We start from the raw sequence: 19,392 nt of genomic DNA, 5'->3' as shown, positions 1-19,392 counted from the left end.
GTTAATCTTTTGTGAGTTTTATCTGGTTCTTATGTTTTTTTTTTTTGTTTTTTTTTTTGGAACATGGACAGATTTAGCAGGCCTCAGTGTTGCTGCTGTAGTGACCGTTGACTAAAGCCACAGTTTTTGCATTGACTCATCTTCAGGGAAATGAGCACGGGTCGACGGTGTGAAATAAGTAGTTTACACAAATCAGATCCCTGACTGCCATGGCTGTGTGCTCACAGCAGATTGGATTGGTAGAAGCTGTGTCATGTTGAAGAGCATTAAAGCGCCTAATGATGTTAATCATGCCTCAGGGAAGTGCACAGACATGATGGATCACACCCAATTCCTACTTTACATTAACCTCTTCACAGTGACCTACATATTTGTGCAATCTCCTTTTTTTCACTCTTCATTAGTATGACCAGTTTAGTTAAAGTTAAGAGTAATTCCAAGACAAAATAAAGTCAGCATTAATAAGAGTGTTAATTATGTTTCTCCTTCTCTGTCATATGGCTGCCTTTATTTTTAAGGCTGTGTTCACTTCTTCAGAAAGGCTCACCTTTGATTACTCTGAGAACAGAACATTGACAGACAACATGCGCACACACACACACACACACACACACACACACACACACACACATGCGCGCCAACATGCTCTTTTGAGTTCACACATCAGCAAATTAGAGATGTGGGACTTTAAAACTAGATTTTAGTTACTATGTAGATAATGTCTCTTGGTTGGTCATTATCCATCTGATTTTGTTTGCTTAGCATCTTACCCCACAAAATATGCTACATGGAACTGTATAAAGGTTAGACTTTAAAATGTCAAGATACTGTACATACACAAGCCGGACATTCTCACTAGTTCCAGCATATCTGCCTGTATACTTTATGTAACTATAGTGTCATTACAGGTGCTTAAAGGAAAATTTCACCCTGAACAATTTACATATTAATCTTTATAATTAACTTGTGATCTTGAATGGTGCCCAAGATTTATTTTGAAGCGAGTTGACTTTTTTTAGTTTAAGTTTCTTTAATTGACGTGTCACTCTAAATGTTTTTTGCTATTGAACTACCTGCTGATAGTGGTGCAGTGAGATTTAGTCTTTGTTTCGTCTCTACTTAAAGAGAGCAGTGCAGCAGAGCTCTTTCACTTCCTCCTCTGTACACACTGTGCAAACAGATCAGCTTCCAACGCTTCAACTTTCCTGCTAATATCACTGTCAACACCATCGTACTCGTCATCTTGTAGATTGCAACTTGCTGAGTCAAGTCTCTGCTGTAACTCAGCGCAACTGTGTTGTGTAGCTGCAGCTTCGAGTCCAGTGTTTGCTTCAACGTCTCCATTAACTGAATGTTGGATTTCTCATTAATATGATGGTGAATGTCACTGCACTGTTTTTTGGTGTTTTTTTGGCACTTACAGCAATACCTGAGCATTATCTCTTGTGTTTGAGATATGCGAGTGTCCTGCAATCATTTGGCACATCGCTTATGCGCATCCTCAAAAATTAGCGTAACGTGTCCGTGTGGTGCAATGCCAACATAAATAGTGGAGCCAGTATGGCACCATGTGACACTGTGTCAACAGTTGACTGAACAAAGTAACATCATGCCTGAAATGGCATACTTACGTACAATTCCAGACTGTTATCGAATACTAAGTTACAGTTAGTGATTGAATTTTTGAATTGAAAAACCTCTTAAACCTATTGAAAGGTCTGTTTTGAGGATTGGTATTCTGGATCCTCTAAATTATTAAATACTTTTAAATGTAAGGTCCAAGTTTTCAATCTGAGACACAGACCAATGACAACAATCATGCTCACTGCTCATTGTTCTGTGTAATGCTACCGTGCATGAAATCACTAAACATTTCAGTTCGACTTGGAAACCAGATGGACGGAGATGTTTTGGCTCTGATGTGTATCGTGTTGGACGTCACATATAATCCTCCAGATTAAATAGATACGTAAGCGAATATGCGTACACTACCACTCGGGTAGCTGCCGTGCGTGCACACATACACGTGGTGAAAGTTAAGTGCTCTAGCAATAACAATATCCACCTGTGATCACTGTGGCTAACTTCTCACGGAAATACAGACGAAAACACATTACCAAATGAGACATTGGCACCAGACTCATTAAGCACATCACAAATATTTCACTATAAACATATTTAATGTGCTTCAGGATAGAAGGTTTCCTTTAAGGTAAAGTGGGACCAGATATCTTTCAGTGAGACGCTGTCAGTGTGAACACAGGTCTATCAGGTTAGATCCCAAAATACATTTCATCTAAATTTGACCTACAGCAAACCAGCAGCCTCCATCAGTGTGTTTTCTGACGAATGATAAAGTCCTTGGGAATGTGTGCTTAGTATGAATGTTTTACTACAGTTTTGTTTACTGCAGTGTCTCCAGCCCAGGATGAGGCAGACATCATCACACACACTTTTGCTGTCAGGTTTTTAACCTCACGTCTGCTGTTGTGTTTCAGGCCGGAACTGTGCGTGACTCCATGGCTAAATCTCTGTACAGCGCTCTGTTCGACTGGATCGTGTTCAGAATCAATCACGCTCTGCTCAACAACCGAGAGCTGGAGGAGTCGGCCAAGGTGAGAGATTTCATTTACGATGATGGAGGGAGAGAATGTAGAGGAATGACTGGGAGCTCTGTCAGGCATGTTCCAGCTCTAATGGATTATGATCTGGATTCATCTGATGGAGATTTGCTGTGTCATTTTGTGGTTCTCTCTGCTGGAGAGTGCTGGTTCAGTCTGTAAATTATAGATGCAGGCATTATGTAATGGATATATTCCGGCACAGAGTACCCAGGCTGTTGTCTAACCCAACCCACCTCCCCCACCTCAAATAAAATGTTGACAATACATCAATAAGATCTACTCTCACAGATATTTCAGGGAAAAGCTAAACACTCTGACCTACTCACTTTCTTCTCAGATTTTATCCATTGGCGTCCTCGACATCTTTGGCTTCGAAGACTACGAGAACAACAGCTTTGAACAGTTTTGCATCAACTTCGCCAACGAGAGACTTCAGCATTATTTCAACCAGCACATCTTTAAGCTGGAGCAGGTGAAAGCTAAGATCTAAACTGCAGTCTGTCTCGTCATCTCCTCTACCCGCACACAGCTCAACATTACAGACTAATAACAGATTTATTGCCAGTAATTACAGCTCGAGTTGTTTTGACTGCACACAGATTGAAAATAACGGCTTACAGCCCTACTCGAGTTAATAGCACAAACTCCGGCTTGCATAAGTCTAAATCATTTTAATAAAATATTTTACTGCTACAACATCTTGTAAAGAGGGAATAACTTCTCATTCAGGATTTATAACACATTCTCACTTATAATTAAATCAGTAAAAATTCAGATTTAAAGGAATGCTCAATTTTTCAATGTAGTTATAGCATACGTGCACTTAATAAATACTATATACAGTGCCTTGCAAAAGTATTCACCCCCTCCCTTGGTGTTTTTCCTGTTTTGTTGCATTACAACCAAGAATTAAAATGGCTCTTTATTTGGGTTTTATGTAATGGACCTAACAAAATACTCCTCATTTTTGGAGTTGAATAAAAAAATAAATACCTTGTTTAAAAAAAAAAAAAAAAAAAATGTAAAAACTGAAAATTTTGAGAGTACGTATGTATTCACCCCCTTTGCTATGAAACCCCTAAATAAGATCTGGTCCAACCAATTAACTTAATTATTTGATTATTATTATTGTATATTATTATTATTTATATTATTATTTGAAAGAATATGGCACCACTACAAACCTGAGATTACAAGATAACACTGGAGGAGCTGCAAAGATCCACAGCAGCGATGGTATCAGTACATAGGACCACTTTAAGCTCTACACTCCAGAGAGTGGGGCTTTATGGAAGAGTGGCCAGATAAAAGTCATTGCTTAAAGAAAAATATAAGAAAACACGTTTGGAGTTCTTTTTTTTTGGTCTTAATTATTGTTTGTCACAATAAAAAATATTTTGTAAATAAATAAAATGGTAGGCATGTTGTGTAAATCAAGTGGTACAATCCCCCAAAACATCAATTTTAATTCCAGGTTGTAATGCAACAAAACAGGAAAAACACCAAGTGTGTGTATACTTTCACACGACACCGTACAAGAATTTCAACGTTTCCTCTACCGAGAAAAGAACAGAACTCGCTTATAATTGAAGTTCATATTATTGTGGATATTTACAGACACGGACAAATGATAAATTTATTAGCTAGCCCACCAGGCAAGTGAATGCTGTAGTGTGCTGCCCAGTCCTATGTTTTGGTTGTCTAGAATCCGAACTCGCTAGTGTAAAAATGGTAGCTAACATAATATACAGGGTGTCCCAATAGTCTCCATGCATAGGGGAAATGAACACTTTTTTTTTTTTTTTTTTTTTTTTTTTTTTTTAAGAAAAACGTAACTTTATTTACAAAACATCCTCTACATGATTGCCGTTTCTTCTTAAACAGCAGCAGAGTCTTAGTACTTAGTCTCTCCCACTCGTGATAAACTCGTATTACCACATCTGGTGTTATGCATGTCCATCGCAACCTTGCTATGAGAATGATTTCGATACGTTCTTCTCAAAATAATACATATATATAATATACACTACGTATGAAAAATTTTGCTAAAAAATGTTAATTTCCCATATTTATGGAGACTACTGGGACACCCTGTAATAAAGTATGGTGAGCTAGTTAGCGTGTTTGTCTTTAGCCTGTCATTATTTATCCTGGGTTAGTCTTTAACCCCTTTTAGAGCACTTCGTATTTGCACCCTCAACAAATAGGCAGCAAGTCATTGGCCAGCTTTTGGTTATGAGCTGTGATGTTTTGTCCTCACATCACACACAAAGATAATAGAGTCTGGATAGCAGCTATAATTTTTCTTAAAAAATAAGAATACTTATGCAAAGCACTGTATAAGCCTCAATTGTAGGTGAGTTTTAAGGAAACAGGATTTCTGTTCTTTTCTCAGAACATATAAATATGTTGTTTCTTGTATGCAGTAATCACTCAGATGCTCTGGATGGTGATTAGGTGAGAAAACGCTGAAGTACTACTTTAAGTGCTATGTCAAATTACTTTTCACCACATCTCGTATGTGCTGAATGGTTTACATGGTGGTTTGTCTTTATTACAGGGCTTGTTACGGTAAATAAACGGACTTTAGTGAGATGACTAAATAAACAAGTCTCCCACAAAGACACTTTAAAAAAAAAAAAAAAAAGAAAAGCTCTATTGTAGCTGCCTGTATCATGATTCATTTGCTCAGTGTTTGCCTGAGGTAACTACAGCCCCCACAACTCATCGTTGTAATCACCAGCTGTCAGAGTGGTGCCTTTGTGACTCAGCTTTTAAAGCCTGTGTTAGGTTCAAGCTTTTATTTAGACCCAGAGAGGACACACATTACTGTCACAACCTGATAGCACTTCCGCACATTGGTTTGCTCTCGAGAAGTGGAGAGAAGGTTTGCTCACAAATGGAGATATTAGTGCACTACAGATTTTTATGAACAAATATCCTGAACTGCAATGAACAGATATTTAAATTTCGTTTTGTATTCTATATATTATATCTATTCTTCATTTAAGATTATATACAATACATTCAGAAAGTATTCAGACCCCTTCGTTTTGTAATCGACCCCTTCACATCTTGTAATCTTGCAGCCTTATGCTAAAATGCTTTAAATAATTTTTTTTCACATCAATCTATACGCCATACCCCCATAATGACAAAACAAAGATTTCTGAGAACTTTGCAAATTTATTAAAAAGAAAAAACTGAAACATCACATTAGTATTCAGACCCCTAACTCGGTACTTAGTTGACGCACCTTTGGCAGTGATTACAGCTTTCATTCTACCCTGAGCAGTGCCCCAGTCCCTGCTGCTGAAAAACACCCCCACAGCAAGATGCTACCACCACCATGCTTCACCGTTGGGATGGTATTGCGCAGGTGATGAGTGGTGCCAGGTTTCCTTCAGACATGACGCTTGGAATTGAGGCCAAACAGTTAAAATTTTGTTTCATCAGACCAGAGAATCTTGTTTCTCACAGTCTGAGAGTTCTTTAGGTGATTGTTTGCAAATTCCTGGAGCTCAATCAGAGTGACCATCAGGGGACTTGGTCATCTCTCTGACCAAAGCCCTTCTCCCCCGAATGCTCAGTTTGGCCAGGCGGCCAGCTATAGGAAGAGTCCTGGTTGTACCAATCTTCTTCCATTTATGAATTATGGAGGCCAGTGTGCTCTTGGGAATCTTCAATGCAGCAGAAAAATTTGTGTAGCCTTCCCCAGATCTGTGCTTTGACACAATCCTTTCGCTGAGCTCTGCTGGCAGTTCCTTTGACTTCATAGCTTGGTTTTTGCTCTGATATGCAGTTTCAGCTGTTAGACCTTATATAGACAGGTGTGTGCCTTTCCAAATCATGTCCAATCAAGTGAATTTGCCACTGGTGGACTCCAATCAGAGTGTAGAAAAATCTCAAAGATGATCCAGAGAAATGGGATGTGATATAATGTGAGATTCCAGTTTTTCTTTTTTTAGCATAAAGCTGCAACATCAAATGTGGAAAAAAAATGAAGGGGTCTGAATACTTTCTGAATGCACTGTATACAATGCTTATGAAGATATTACTTTAGTGATTTGTAACGTGTAATTTATTATGTATGCATTTAGCCACTGTGACACATGCAATTGAGTATTTAGTGATAATACGGAAGGTGAACACAATCCCCAGTGAAACTCCCGAGAACAAAGGATGAATCAGTTTATAGGAACAATATTCCCTATGCAGTTTCCGTAACATTTCTCACAGAAGCTGATATTTAACCAGGAAAGACTCTATACCTTTTAATTAAACATGAGCCTGAAAGCCTGAAGGGGTGGGTGAAAAAAAAATAAAACATTACAACATTTCCTCGATACTTGATATTTAGGTTTGCTAAGAAACAGAGAGAAAAGGAGTGCAGTAGTGTTGTATTTAAAAGAAGAAAGAGTTCAGGGCTCCCGAGTTGCACAACAGAAAAGTGTTTGTGTAGATAATCTTTTAGTAAAGCTGTTTAAATATGTTCATCTTTAAGTGTACTTCACTACTAATGCGCCCTTCATTTTGGACTAAAGTAATGTTGAGTCTCGCACTGCTGCTCTGGAGACAGTGGAGTGCATCTTTTAGGCATCTGAAGTGCGTTGTGCTCGTTTAAGTGCCAGATCAGATTCGCTTCGCCTCACTGATTGCTTCCATTATTTGATCAGGCAGCAGAAATCGCCGCTGGCAGTCCACAAAAGAGCAGCTCTCTTATGCAAGGTGCCATCTTATTACAAGCCACAGACGGCATCTGACTGCGATTAGATTAGATTACACTAATGCACTGCTTTTACAGTTCTAATACAAAGACACATTTAGGACTTGGCAATTGCATATCACATTACATTAAAGGTGTGTTTTCCCAGAAAAAGCACAAATTTAGTCTATTTGTAGGCTAATGAGACTAAGGCTGGTTTCATACTTGGCACGATTTGCTCAGGGTTAATTTTGGGGAGAGAGCGTCATCATTGCAAGTTTGTTTGTTTTCACACAGACAGATTCTTAGATTGATTTAAACAGTTTTTACACTATGTGTGCTGTGTGAAAAATCTTTGCAAAATGAAAGATAATATCCATTTATTATTCTGATTAATGTTTGTCTAATTAGTGTATTCTTTGGTTGTTACTTGCTTACTTCTGCTTCACATTATCATCAAAACAAAAATGAGTGCTTACACACACTGTACAATCAGGAAAGACCTAATTAAAAAGACAAGACATGAAATTTAGTCAATAGAACTGACTGAAAGAATCAGTGATCCTCACTAATGTCAGCATGAACAGATATCAGTAAAGAGACTACAATGAGGGTCGTGTTTAAATGCTGCGAGTGATTTTTACCTCAGGGGATGAGGCAGACTGTTGTGGATGATGCTGGTAATCAAAGCAAGAACTCATTTTCCCATTGCAAACTTAAAAATTCTTTAAAATTTGGCATCAAGGGTTTTTTCAATCAGTCGATTAGTTTATAACTAGAAGTAGGCAGGGCATCTTTCTCCTTTTTCACTTTTAGGAATAAAGTCGATTTAAAATGTTAGAACTTTACTTGTAGTTGCGATTCATGCAAAAGGGAAACATACTTCACGAACATGTCATTTTCACATATATACTATATGACCAAAAGTATGTGGACACCTGACCTTCACACCCATATGTGAACTGTTGCCACAAAGTTGGAAGCACAGAATGCGTAGAATGTCTTTGTACACTGAAGCGTTAAGATTATTGGCAGTTATTATCACAGCAAACGGGGTCGAAATCTATAATGGGATGTTCAACAAGCACATATGGGTGGGATGGTCTGGTGTCCACAAACCTTTGGCCATATAGTGTGTATACATAGTAGAAAAAAACTGACCATTTGTAGGGTTTTTCCAGGCCACCACTCCTTTTTTGAGGCTGAGTCTTCTCGGATTTTTAAGATTTCTTTCCTTTGTTTATCTAGAACGTCTTTGGTTTTTATCTAAAGACCACAACATGCCTCTGCACTCCATTGTGAAACAGGAGGAAGTAACGTGACAAGTTCAGCCAATCACATTACTGTCTTACAATCACATTACTCGCTGCCCAGTCTGGCCTACACTTGAGCTCACCAAAGTAAACCTCAGATGGTCATTATTCTGTGCAAAAGCACGCCCTAAATAAGTATCCCTAAGCATTCTTTATATAAACTATATTATTCTACAATTATTTTGGATAGATTTGGTATTAAACAAGTGTCAGTTGTTATTATTATCTCATTCATGAGTTCTTGCATTCATGGCCAGTTTAGGACAAGTTTATTTGAATGTCCTTGGAAGGGGAAAAGTACCTCATGGCGCACCACCCATTTGTTCCTAGACAAACACTTGGGCATGTGACATTCTCTGCCAAGTCCCACACTTTAATTGCTCTAAAACATGAAAAATAGTGGATTCAAGTGTCGGGAATGAGTTGGCGTCTGAGTGTGTGATGAACTCAAAGGGTTATGAGCACTTTCCATTTCAGAAGTTTAAACACGCCATCATACTTTCACGTCAGGATGTGGCATGCCTAGATGATTACTGATGCGCTTTTTTGTACCGTTTGTATCGTTTGTGAAATATTAGACGTAGTAGCAAGAGTAGTAGCAGCAGTGGTTTAATAGACGTGTCAGTAGTATTAGTAGTAATCATACTGCTGTGTGCTGGCTGACTAGCGGGCCCTCGGGCTTGGCTCTGGGATACCCTGCCTGTTCCTCAACTACGCCTGGCATGCATGCCATCTGCCGCCCATAAATCCAAACACACTGGAGTGGCTCTTGGAAAGGCGGACACGCCGCACACGCTCTCATTATACCATTAATGGCAGTTTTTTCCTCCTTTTTTCACTGCCCCATTTATGGGCATGTCGTAAATGGGGTTTTATTTGCTTTCATTTGGAAGCCATTTGGGCTCATTCCTCTCGTCAGCCAAAAAAAAGCGAGAAAAAAGAAAAGCGCTGCTTGGCTTGGGTTGCACTAGTTCATTAGTGACTGTGTTATTGATATATTTATGTAAGAGTATCATTAGTCATGGTATTCTGTAGTATATTTTCTTAACATATTTCATTGGAAAGAATTATAGTTATTGTCCATTTGTTTTGATTCTTAGTTCTGGTATAACCCTACATGAGCAGGGATTTTGCCATGCTGGTTAAATAACCAGGTATTTTTCTAGTTTGTTCATCTAATTTTCTGCTTTTGCCTTTAACAAGGCTGAAAGATGCTACTGATTTTTATGAAACCCGCCCGGATACCCTCGTAGACTTTTACATTCTCTGAAATCCACGGAAATGGCGAAAAAAAAAAAAAAAAAAAACCTGCGAAATGTTAAGCATGCCTTTCATATTATTAAACCGCAGAGAGCACAGTCAGACCCGGGGAACATTTCTTCAGTCGTGGTCATGAAAACACTTGAAAACACTTTGGTGGCCTGTTGTTTTGTTGCTCTGGCTGCTGTCCAGAGATGAAAGAAATTCCTCGGCTAGGGTGGAGTTATGTGGAAGCATAACACATTGTAATAAAAACAACATAACTGTTCATTTGTATGAAATAATCTGTTTATGTGAAGAATGAAATCACCTAGTGGGACAGCGCAACATGATTTGTGCATATATTAATCGTGCACTATTGCTTTGTTTTCAGCGTGAACTCACAATCAAAACTCTACAAACTCGCTTCAGTTCAGTGTCTCACATTAAATGTGTGTGTGTTTAAAAGGCGTGCTAATGTTATTGTGTTTCTCCCCTCAGGAAGAGTACAGGGCAGAGGGTATCACCTGGCATAACATAGATTACATCGACAACACGGGCTGCATCAACCTCATCAGCAAGAAACCCACAGCGCTGCTCCACCTACTGGACGAGGAGTGCAAGTGAGTGACGGAAAGAGCTTCTTCACTGAGCAAGGGTGGTCCATGACACACATCAGGCCTGAGTAAAAAAAAGACCTGCCATGCTCCTGGTTCACTTCAACTAGATTTTGAAACCTGAGCTGACATTTTGTTCACTGTTAAGAAAAGAAACTGTCATTTTTGCGCCACTATTTTTATTGTTCCACCATCAAGGAAAGCTCTTAAAATAGCTTGAAATCTGACGCGGTGGTTTTCATAGTTCAACTCTCATGGCACATTCTTCCTCTTCCTGTAGCTGTTGCTTTTCTGTTGAAGTATTGGCAGCAGCTCTCGTTCCCCTCAAGGCTAAAGGAACTGGGCATGTTAATCATATTCCTGCATCTCATTCCCTTGCTTTCTCTCTCCACTTGTTTCTGTCTTTCTCTCCCTGACCTTCAGTCTCCTTTCACGATTAGCGTCATTGTGTAAATGACACAAAAAGTTACTAATAATCAATGATATAACATTTAGCACAGCCATATTCTTTTAAAACTTTGGCTGATGTTGCTACTTGCATTTCATTCCTTACATAATGTTCAGGGCGCCGAGCTTTTTAAATGTAATCTCTTGCAGCGTTGTTTTTCTGCTGTATTACTCTGTTTTCCTCTGTGTTTTTTTTTTTTTTTTTTTTTTTTTTTTTTTTTGGAGTTTAAAAGGCAGATTCATCTTCTCGGTTTGAGAAGAAGCTGTACTCAAGTTGTACTAGTTGACTAGTGGATCTCTGGCAATGATGTGGTGAAGTTCATTGCAGGAGTTGATTGTTTCAGCAATGACATAGTGGTCCAGTCAAAATATGTTTGGATTTGAAAGACCAAATTAAGGCTTAGTTTTGCTTTCAGGCTGCTGATCACATTCATAGTTAGTTTTATTTCCTTCTGAAGTTCCACGATTTTTTATGGACCCTGTCTTTGAAAAAAAAAATTATACAATTATAAAATGTGCAGCGTGGCACCAGTGTCCCTGTGGGTTCCAGTTTTTGGATCAATATTTTATACATTACAAATGATTAATAGGTTTTATATTGCGTAACTAATTGCCATCCTGATATCCCTGACAGTGTTGCTTCATTTCTGTTCATACCAGAGCGATGATTAGTGAAAGGGTGTTGATTAATTTTCTGTAACAGCAGCTCTGACTGTAGTTCCAGCTGTAAGGCAGGTTTGTATTAATGTGCTCATTCTAATATGTTATCATTCACAAGCAACTGATTCACATAATCCCAGACTGGTACTTTTCAATCCCAGTACTCAATGCTGCATCTTGTGTTTGCACTTTGTGTTATTTTCCTATTGTTGTCCTGCTCTAGAAAAAATTGCCCACATGAAAGAAATTTGGAATTTCTGCTTATTTGGCTTAAAAGCTAAAATTCTTTCTGTCCATCACAGCTTCCCACAGGCCACCAACCAGACGCTGCTGGACAAGTTCAAGCGGCAGCATGAGGGAAACAGCTACATCGAGTTTCCTGCCGTCATGGAGCCGGCCTTCATCATCAGACACTACGCTGGAAAGGTCAAGTACGGTGTGAAGGTGAGAGCTGCACTCATTAACACCAGGAGCTATACTGCTGTGATAAAACCCTTTTTAAAATCATGCTTATAAAGTAAATTAAAGCTGGCATCCATATGGCAAAGAATGGATTCTAAAGGCGCGTAAATTTGACTTGACGCGTAAATTTGCGTGTGCATGCAGAAGCAGTGGCGTTGTTCACACGCTCGCCTGCATCTCTTATGTGCATATGGAGGATTAAATGTGACATCCACTAGATGGGACATCGGATTCAAAACATCTCTGTCTGGTTTCCAAGATGAACTCGATGCGATTTTATGCACAGCCACGTTGACGCTTTTGTTAAAACTTTCCCCTGTCGATGTGATTGTTGTCATGAGCTGCATCTCAAATCGAAAACTCTAACCTTACATTCAAAACTATTTACTAATCTAGAAAACCCGGAGGACTGGTACGCAAAACAGATTTTTCAGTAGGAAGACTATGTGAGAGGTTTTTAAAATTCAAACTTTAATCATAATGGGAAAAACAGTTTGTGGTAGTACTCAATAACTATCCAGAACTTTACATAAGGATGGAATTTGAAACACAACACTAATTTGTTTAGTCAGAACTGCCCCTAGTATTTATGTTGGTATTGCACCACATGGGTGCATTGCGTTAATTTCTGAATACGTGCACAAGCGACTTTCCAAACGACCTCAGGATACGTGGGCAGCCATCTTGTGTACGCATAGTTAAAAGCAAATATAATCCAGCCTTAACAGCTTGCTATATAATGTTCTGGACAACCAACTTTAATTACCATTGTTCCTTCACCTGAAAGAAAGGACGTGTTAAAGATGCACAACGATGTACTTATATTCGTGATGGACTTAAGGAAATAATTATAAGAATTTCAAAGAGTATGCACAGCATATCGCAACCGTTCATAACATTCAAAAGAGCTCAAAGCAGTAAAGTAATCCCAGACGTGTAACGAGATCACACGTGTTTTTATTCTTTACCCAGATCTTACCATAAGGTGGAAATAATAAGCACTGCTGGAAAATAATACGTCATTGCATTAGAGTGTATGTTAGCGTTTCTGTAAGCAATTTTGTTGTCCCATGCTCTTAGTTGTTGGAGCCTATGGGAAGTCATTTTTATGCTTACTCACAAATCACACATTTGAAAACAAATGGGCAGCCAATAGCTAGTCTGGGAAAGCTGTAGTCATTTTTCTTTAACCCGAAGATAAATGGCCCGTCCCTGTTCAGGGAGCTTAATCACACCGCTGGAACGTGTCTTATTAATTAAAATCATGATTTGGTCTTAATGCACACATGCAGACATTCTGGTCTTTAGTGGGTGCAGTCATTAATGATGACTCGCTTAAACATTGAGAGCGTTCTCGTCTGTTTTTGTTTAGTCTGTTGTATTGTGAAAAAGAAACATCATTAAAACTGAATAGATCTCAGTAGAGAGATTAGAGTCCATGCTGTTGAGATGTTTGTGCTGAACAGCGTGATGAATTAGTTTTTGGTAATGGAATGGTTTGGGTACCGTTTCATCTCCGTTAAACCATGTCATTAGATTCAAAGAGCTGAGTTATCTAGCTTTAGTATTATTATTATTATTATTTTTCATAAACATGTTTGCTACTTTTGTCACAGATGGCACATTCAGTAGTCTCACAGTCTTCACGGTTCTATTGAGAGATGAATGCCCTAAATGTTACTATTTACAGAAATATAGTATATAGAATATTTATAAACACATAACATTTTACATTTATTAGAGAAACTGTGCCATAAATTTTCATATAGGAGAAGAAATCACTTTCGCTTTTGTTAAGCTTCAATAAAGGGTTAATTCAGCAAGTATCTCTCTTCCTCCACTCTCAGGACTTCAGGGAGAAGAACACGGACCACATGCGGCCAGACATCGTAGCTCTGCTGAAGAGCAGCAGAAACGCCTTCATCGGTGGCCTGATCGGCATTGACCCGGTGGCTACGTTCCGCTGGGCCGTGCTGCGCGCTTACTGCAGAGCCGTGGTGGCCTTCAGGGAGGCGGGGAGGAGACACACAGAGAAGAAGAGTGGTGAGTTTTCTGTTTCAGAGGACACAATGTGAGCAGGTACGAACAGTAGATTTATAGCAGTCACACAGTATTCAGTGAGTGAGTGATACCCTAACACCTTTTCACTCTAGAATTAGTGATGTGTGGAAGAGTAGGATTAATGAGACCCTGTTCAAAGGCAATTTTTTTTAATCTAAGCAAAAGTGCAAACCAACAAAAAACAAAGTGGCTTAACAGCAAAGTGGCTGAGTCGCTTAGATTAACATAAATAACATAAAGATCAGTAAAGCTGAAGGGAAATCATTGTCTTGGAGTGAGGTATATGGATCTATGTATCATTGGCTACTTTTGCACAGCTGTCTCATGCTTTGTGCTTGTTTTTGTTCTCTGAGTTGTTTCATTAAAATTTTCAGGACTGTTAAAATACGAAGGAAGAACCTTGTTATTTAATAAATAAAAATTGTTACAGAAATTTTTGTATCCAAAACATCAACTATAATAGTTTGCAAACCTTAGTATTAAAAATATTGTGATAAAAAGTTTGTCTATATTGCCTAGCTTGAATATATATATATATATATATATATATATATATATATATATATATATATATATATATATATATATATATATATATAAACTTTATTTGACTAAAAACACAACATAGTTTGTATTTAGGTTTAGATTATTAATGTATTAATCTGGATCTTTGGGTTTATTGTATAATAACAAAGCTTGTAATATTTATAATTCCACATGAGCCCTCAGTATGTTAGCTATGATGTTATCTGTGGTTCGGTTATGTATATGCTGTGATTCTTTGTCGCGTGTGTGTGTATGTGTGTGTGTTTTTGCAAGCCAGCTCAGCTTCTGCACTTGCTCAGTGGTCCTGCGTAGCATCTTTAATGTTTTTCTTCTATTTTTAGAGTTTCTTTAGCATCTTTTCCCTTTTACTATACTGCACGTATAAGCTTATAGTGCAGTCAGCTTTGATCCTGTTACTTCACTGAGATGTATCTTGTACTTAGCTGAGTGGTAGAGGTGAGAGAGGCCGTTTGTTTGACTGCAGAAGTCATCAGGCTTTAGTTTAACTGAGTAATGCTTCTCACCCCACTGCTGCCTCTTAGATGCCCCAATTAGACCCAACCTTTTCACCTTAGACTATATATACACGACTCCTCCACCATCACTGCTTTATAAATGAGTTGTGTGTTTCTCCAAAGATAAATGGTCCGATATTACTCATGCAGAAAAAAGCTGCTCTTCATTTAATTTAATTTAATGAAACTACTTTCAAAGACAATATTTCATCTTCCCGGAGGAGAGCGGGGGCGGAGGAAAGAGAGATAATTACAGGTGACATCATTCTCACTGAAATAGCAGTTAGGTTAAGAGGACACTCAGGAAAGAGGACGGTGAGTGCACCAGTGAGAAGACACTCAATGCCTGAATGCTTAGGTATCTGCAGTTTATGTGCCTGTCTCTCTCTCTCTCTCTCTCTCTCTCTCTCTCTCTCTCTCTCTCTCTCTCTGTTTGAAGCTTTGAAGATGAGTCTCTAGTAAATTGCGCATCTATTTTCTCCCTGTTTAATCTGTCTCTTCTGTATCTCTCCATCTCTCCTCTCTCTCTTTTTTGTGCTTTCCAAGGGCATGATGCTGCCACTCCATGTGCAGTTTTGAAAAGTGTGGATAGTTTTAGCTTTCTGCATCACCCTGTGCATCAGAGAAGCTTAGAGATCCTGCAGAGGTGCAAGGAGGAGAAGTACAGTAAGGCTGCCTTTCCACTATTCCGTCTCCTCACTCCATGCACCCGGGGGCCAAGGCGTTCAAGGGGCACCAGCTAAAACTAAGCCAAACTGAAAGATGTCAAATTGTGAGGGTCATTTTGAAAGTATTGAAGTAAGACAACGCAAAAGGATGTTGTTTCATCACTCAGCTTCCCTGACCTACTACTACTACTACTACTACTATTACTAGACCTTTATAAAATAAATAAATAAGTTTTGCAAAAGCATTTAATTTGAACACAGTCAAGCATTCAGCGGTGTTATTTTCTGTGTGCACTGATGTGAGCGAAACAGCAAGCGCCAGTCCGTTAAGTTTCTCATCCGGCTGGTCTTCCCCTACGTGTCTAAGCCCTTTGGTTCTGCACCTGTCTTTGTGTCAGTGCACATTCTTGCATGATGTCAGATGACGCATCCGTGCCAGCATGTGTCTCTCTCACTAACAGCCGTCCTTGTGTGTGTGTGTGTGTGTGTGTGTGTGTGTGTGTGTGTGTGTGTGTGTGGGTACGGGTTCAGCATGGCCTGCAAACTTCTCCAATGGCACCTCGCTAACCTCTGCAGCTCCAAGGCAAAGTACGAGCTCATCTCCTGCTTCATGCCCGATGGGCTCGGAGCAGGCCTGCTCTCATACTTGGCACAGTTTCAGCCACTTTCATTAATGCATGATAACAGCACATTCATTTGCATTGTTTTTTAACCTGTATATTATAATTGGTATATTATAATTATGGCTTTTTTTTCATGTTCCATGTATATTCACCAGATGTTATAAGGTAGATTTGACAACAATAAATGAAATAACAGCTCATTCACAGAGACTTGTACAGCAGACGCTCCACAAAATCTAAGACTAATAATAAATGTATTTACAAAATGATTTATGTGATGATGAATAATCTTTGCTGGCTCCCAAGTTCACTCTATCATCCGCAGATCGTGCGTTCGCATCCAGATAAGTCCAAGAGAGCAAAATTTACCCTTTCAATCACAATGACACTAGCCAGTCGTAGGCATCTGTGAGGTCATGCGTGCTAAAAACAGTGGATAGCACTTACCTCTGAGTGTTTTACGCTGCCCTGTGATGGAGAATAAGCAGCAGTTTGAAAAACATGCAGTTGGGTGGCTTCACATGTCTGAGATATCATGTGTTGGCAGTCACTCGTCCCAGTTGGTAACTGTCGAGTGATAGGAGAGAGCTGGCTGGGTGGGAATTGGACAAGACCATATTAAGGAGAGAAATGGGGAAGATTTGGGGAAAAAAAATGTATAAACCATTTGGCTTGGTTAATTTGTTTTGTTTTGTTTTTTTTGTTTTTTTGAAGGAGACATTTATTTTTCATTTTGGAAGGATTCTCCAGTATCAGAGCTTTGTAACAGTCAGAAGTAAAGCTGTAAGTTTTGCGACATGGTAAAGTCTTCAGGACAGAGGATTTTAATCTTTGTAATTTCTCGGTAACAAGCTACATTTTTCTGTCTTATTAACTTCTAGAGGAAGAGAGATTGTGTAACTGATAACAGGGAAATAGCTTGTTTCAGGGACGTTATACAGCATTTATTGTGACTCTAAATGGATAAAAAGTACAAAGTACTGTTCTTTAACTGCTGTAGTATAAGAGAAATAAAACACTTCAGGGCGTGCTGTTTAAGGAAAAATAATCAACGTCCGGGTAGCAACAGTAACCCTGCTTTATGTCAGGCTGCAGCACACCACCCTGTTGTTGATTATTTTTCCTGTAACACCCACCTATAAGTGTTTTACTTCTTCCAGATATGACTGGTAAAAATTGTTATAAAATCTTTTTGACAAGCAGATTTTATATAAAATATTTTTTGGTAGGTTTCTTTCTTATATGTTTTGTATAATGTTTACACTCTGTGTAATTCCCAGTATACACAGTTGTGTGAAATAAACACCATAAATGGGAGGGAAAAGAATTTCAATAAACATTTTTTTCAGTAAGAAAAGGCCGTTTGAATAATGTAAGTGTTGAATAATTCAGCCTGCTTATTAAGGATTAATTTTTTTAAATAGTTTTTATTCTGTGTTTTAAGATCTGAGTTTGCTTCATTTTTTTTCTGCCCTTTTACAGCAGACCAGATCTGTGTGAATGTGCATTTCTCTTCCGCTCATCTTCAAGGCATGTTTTGTGAAATTGTCTCATCAGCACAAAGGGCCGTCATTTCCAATCCACTCATTCATAATCATTGTTAATGCATAATCACAGACAAGAGCACTCGTACTCATCTGCCTGGTGTGCTTGTGTAAAGTCAGTTCAGTGAGAGAAACACTCGGCACGTGTAACAGTTGTGCTGTGTTTTTTGTTTCAGGTGTGAGCAGGAGGACTCCTCGCACGCCACTCTCCGACCTGCAGGGCAGCAACAACGAGCGCTCTAACCGGTAAGAGCTCAGGGCAGAGTCCCAGAAACACACCCTGTCCTTCCCCTTTTGACTTTAGCACTATTCACAACCAACATTTTTTTAATTTAAATTAAAATTTTTACATGATCTAGAACTGGTCAAGTGAGCAGAAGGTTGGGTTAAAAAACTGCCAGGCATTCAATGTTATATAAAATCCTTGCTCACATGTCTATATATATATATATATATATATATATATATATATATATATATATATATATATATATATATATATATAATATGTATATATAATATGTATATATGTTGTTGTCTTGTTCTCTACAAACTATGTCTAAACCTAAGACATTACAGGAAGAGGCTCGGTGTTCTATCCAGATGAGGCTTCACCAAATATATTAATCGTAGTGTTGTTGATAATTATGTAACCTGGGTTCCTGGGTTGCACAGGAAAAAAAAAGGCATTACTGGGGAAAAAGACCTGTCCCCTGGAGTGGGTCCTATATGTTCTAGAGAGCATTTAACTAAAAGAACACAAGACTAGTACAGGATGAACCATCAAAAATATTTAAATTTAAAGTGAGAATATCTCCAAAATTATGTTGTGGAGGTTTTTTGTAGATACAGTATCGTATTTGTGTCCGTGAGGGACAGGTACCAAAAACTTTGAAACACCAAGTTTGACTGCAGAGGCACTGACAGAGAGGGGGAGATAGAGAAAGTTAAAATAAAACAATACAATGTCCCAATATATTATTCAGTTTATATGCATACAACTCTCTTCTGGCCTTTAAGGAGGACAGATAAGCATGCTGCGACCACGGGGATGCCTCCTCCGCTTCATACCTCCTAAATGACTCCATGGTATTGGGATTAGCCCCCGTGTCTTCTGCCAGTGGCTCACAACAGCTCCTTTGTTTTCCCTCAATGTGATTTGCAAGTGCACACGCTGGCTAGGTTACAAAGTGAGCACTAAACTCCACGCAGCTGCTTCCTGTAGTGTTAAAGCACAGCTCTGCATTCGCTCAGAGGACAGAGCTGAGAGGATACACACTCACCACTGAATCATCCCCCACCACCACCTACAGTCCACAGCGTCTGAATTACTCCCAGCCTCACACTGACTCTGACTTTACAGCAGGA

The 19,392-nt window shown here is 38.8% G+C and overlaps 1 protein-coding gene across 12 annotated transcripts in view; it reads left to right on the top strand.

The window, feature by feature from the left end:
* Nucleotides 1-19,392, top strand: part of myo9aa (myosin IXAa) — a 113,120-nt gene that overhangs the window by 71,254 nt on the left and 22,474 nt on the right. For 11 of the 12 annotated variants that reach the window (XM_034308991.2, XM_034308996.2, XM_034308995.2 and 8 more), the window contains 7 exons: nucleotides 2,499-2,615; nucleotides 2,962-3,096; nucleotides 10,383-10,504; nucleotides 11,908-12,049; nucleotides 13,915-14,110; nucleotides 15,736-15,855; nucleotides 18,201-18,270. In XM_034308991.2, coding sequence (XP_034164882.2) covers nucleotides 2,499-2,615; nucleotides 2,962-3,096; nucleotides 10,383-10,504; nucleotides 11,908-12,049; nucleotides 13,915-14,110; nucleotides 15,736-15,855; nucleotides 18,201-18,270 — 902 coding nt within the window. The remainder of the gene's footprint in view (nucleotides 1-2,498; nucleotides 2,616-2,961; nucleotides 3,097-10,382; nucleotides 10,505-11,907; nucleotides 12,050-13,914; nucleotides 14,111-15,735; nucleotides 15,856-18,200; nucleotides 18,271-19,392) is intronic. The other variant, XM_034308998.2, reaches the window with a different exon arrangement.

Source organism: Pangasianodon hypophthalmus, chromosome 11, assembly GCF_027358585.1.
Source record: "Pangasianodon hypophthalmus isolate fPanHyp1 chromosome 11, fPanHyp1.pri, whole genome shotgun sequence".
Lineage (NCBI taxonomy): Eukaryota > Metazoa > Chordata > Actinopteri > Siluriformes > Pangasiidae > Pangasianodon > Pangasianodon hypophthalmus.
The sequence above is the reverse complement of the archived record's forward strand: the minus strand, read 5'-3'. Positions and strand labels throughout refer to the sequence as shown.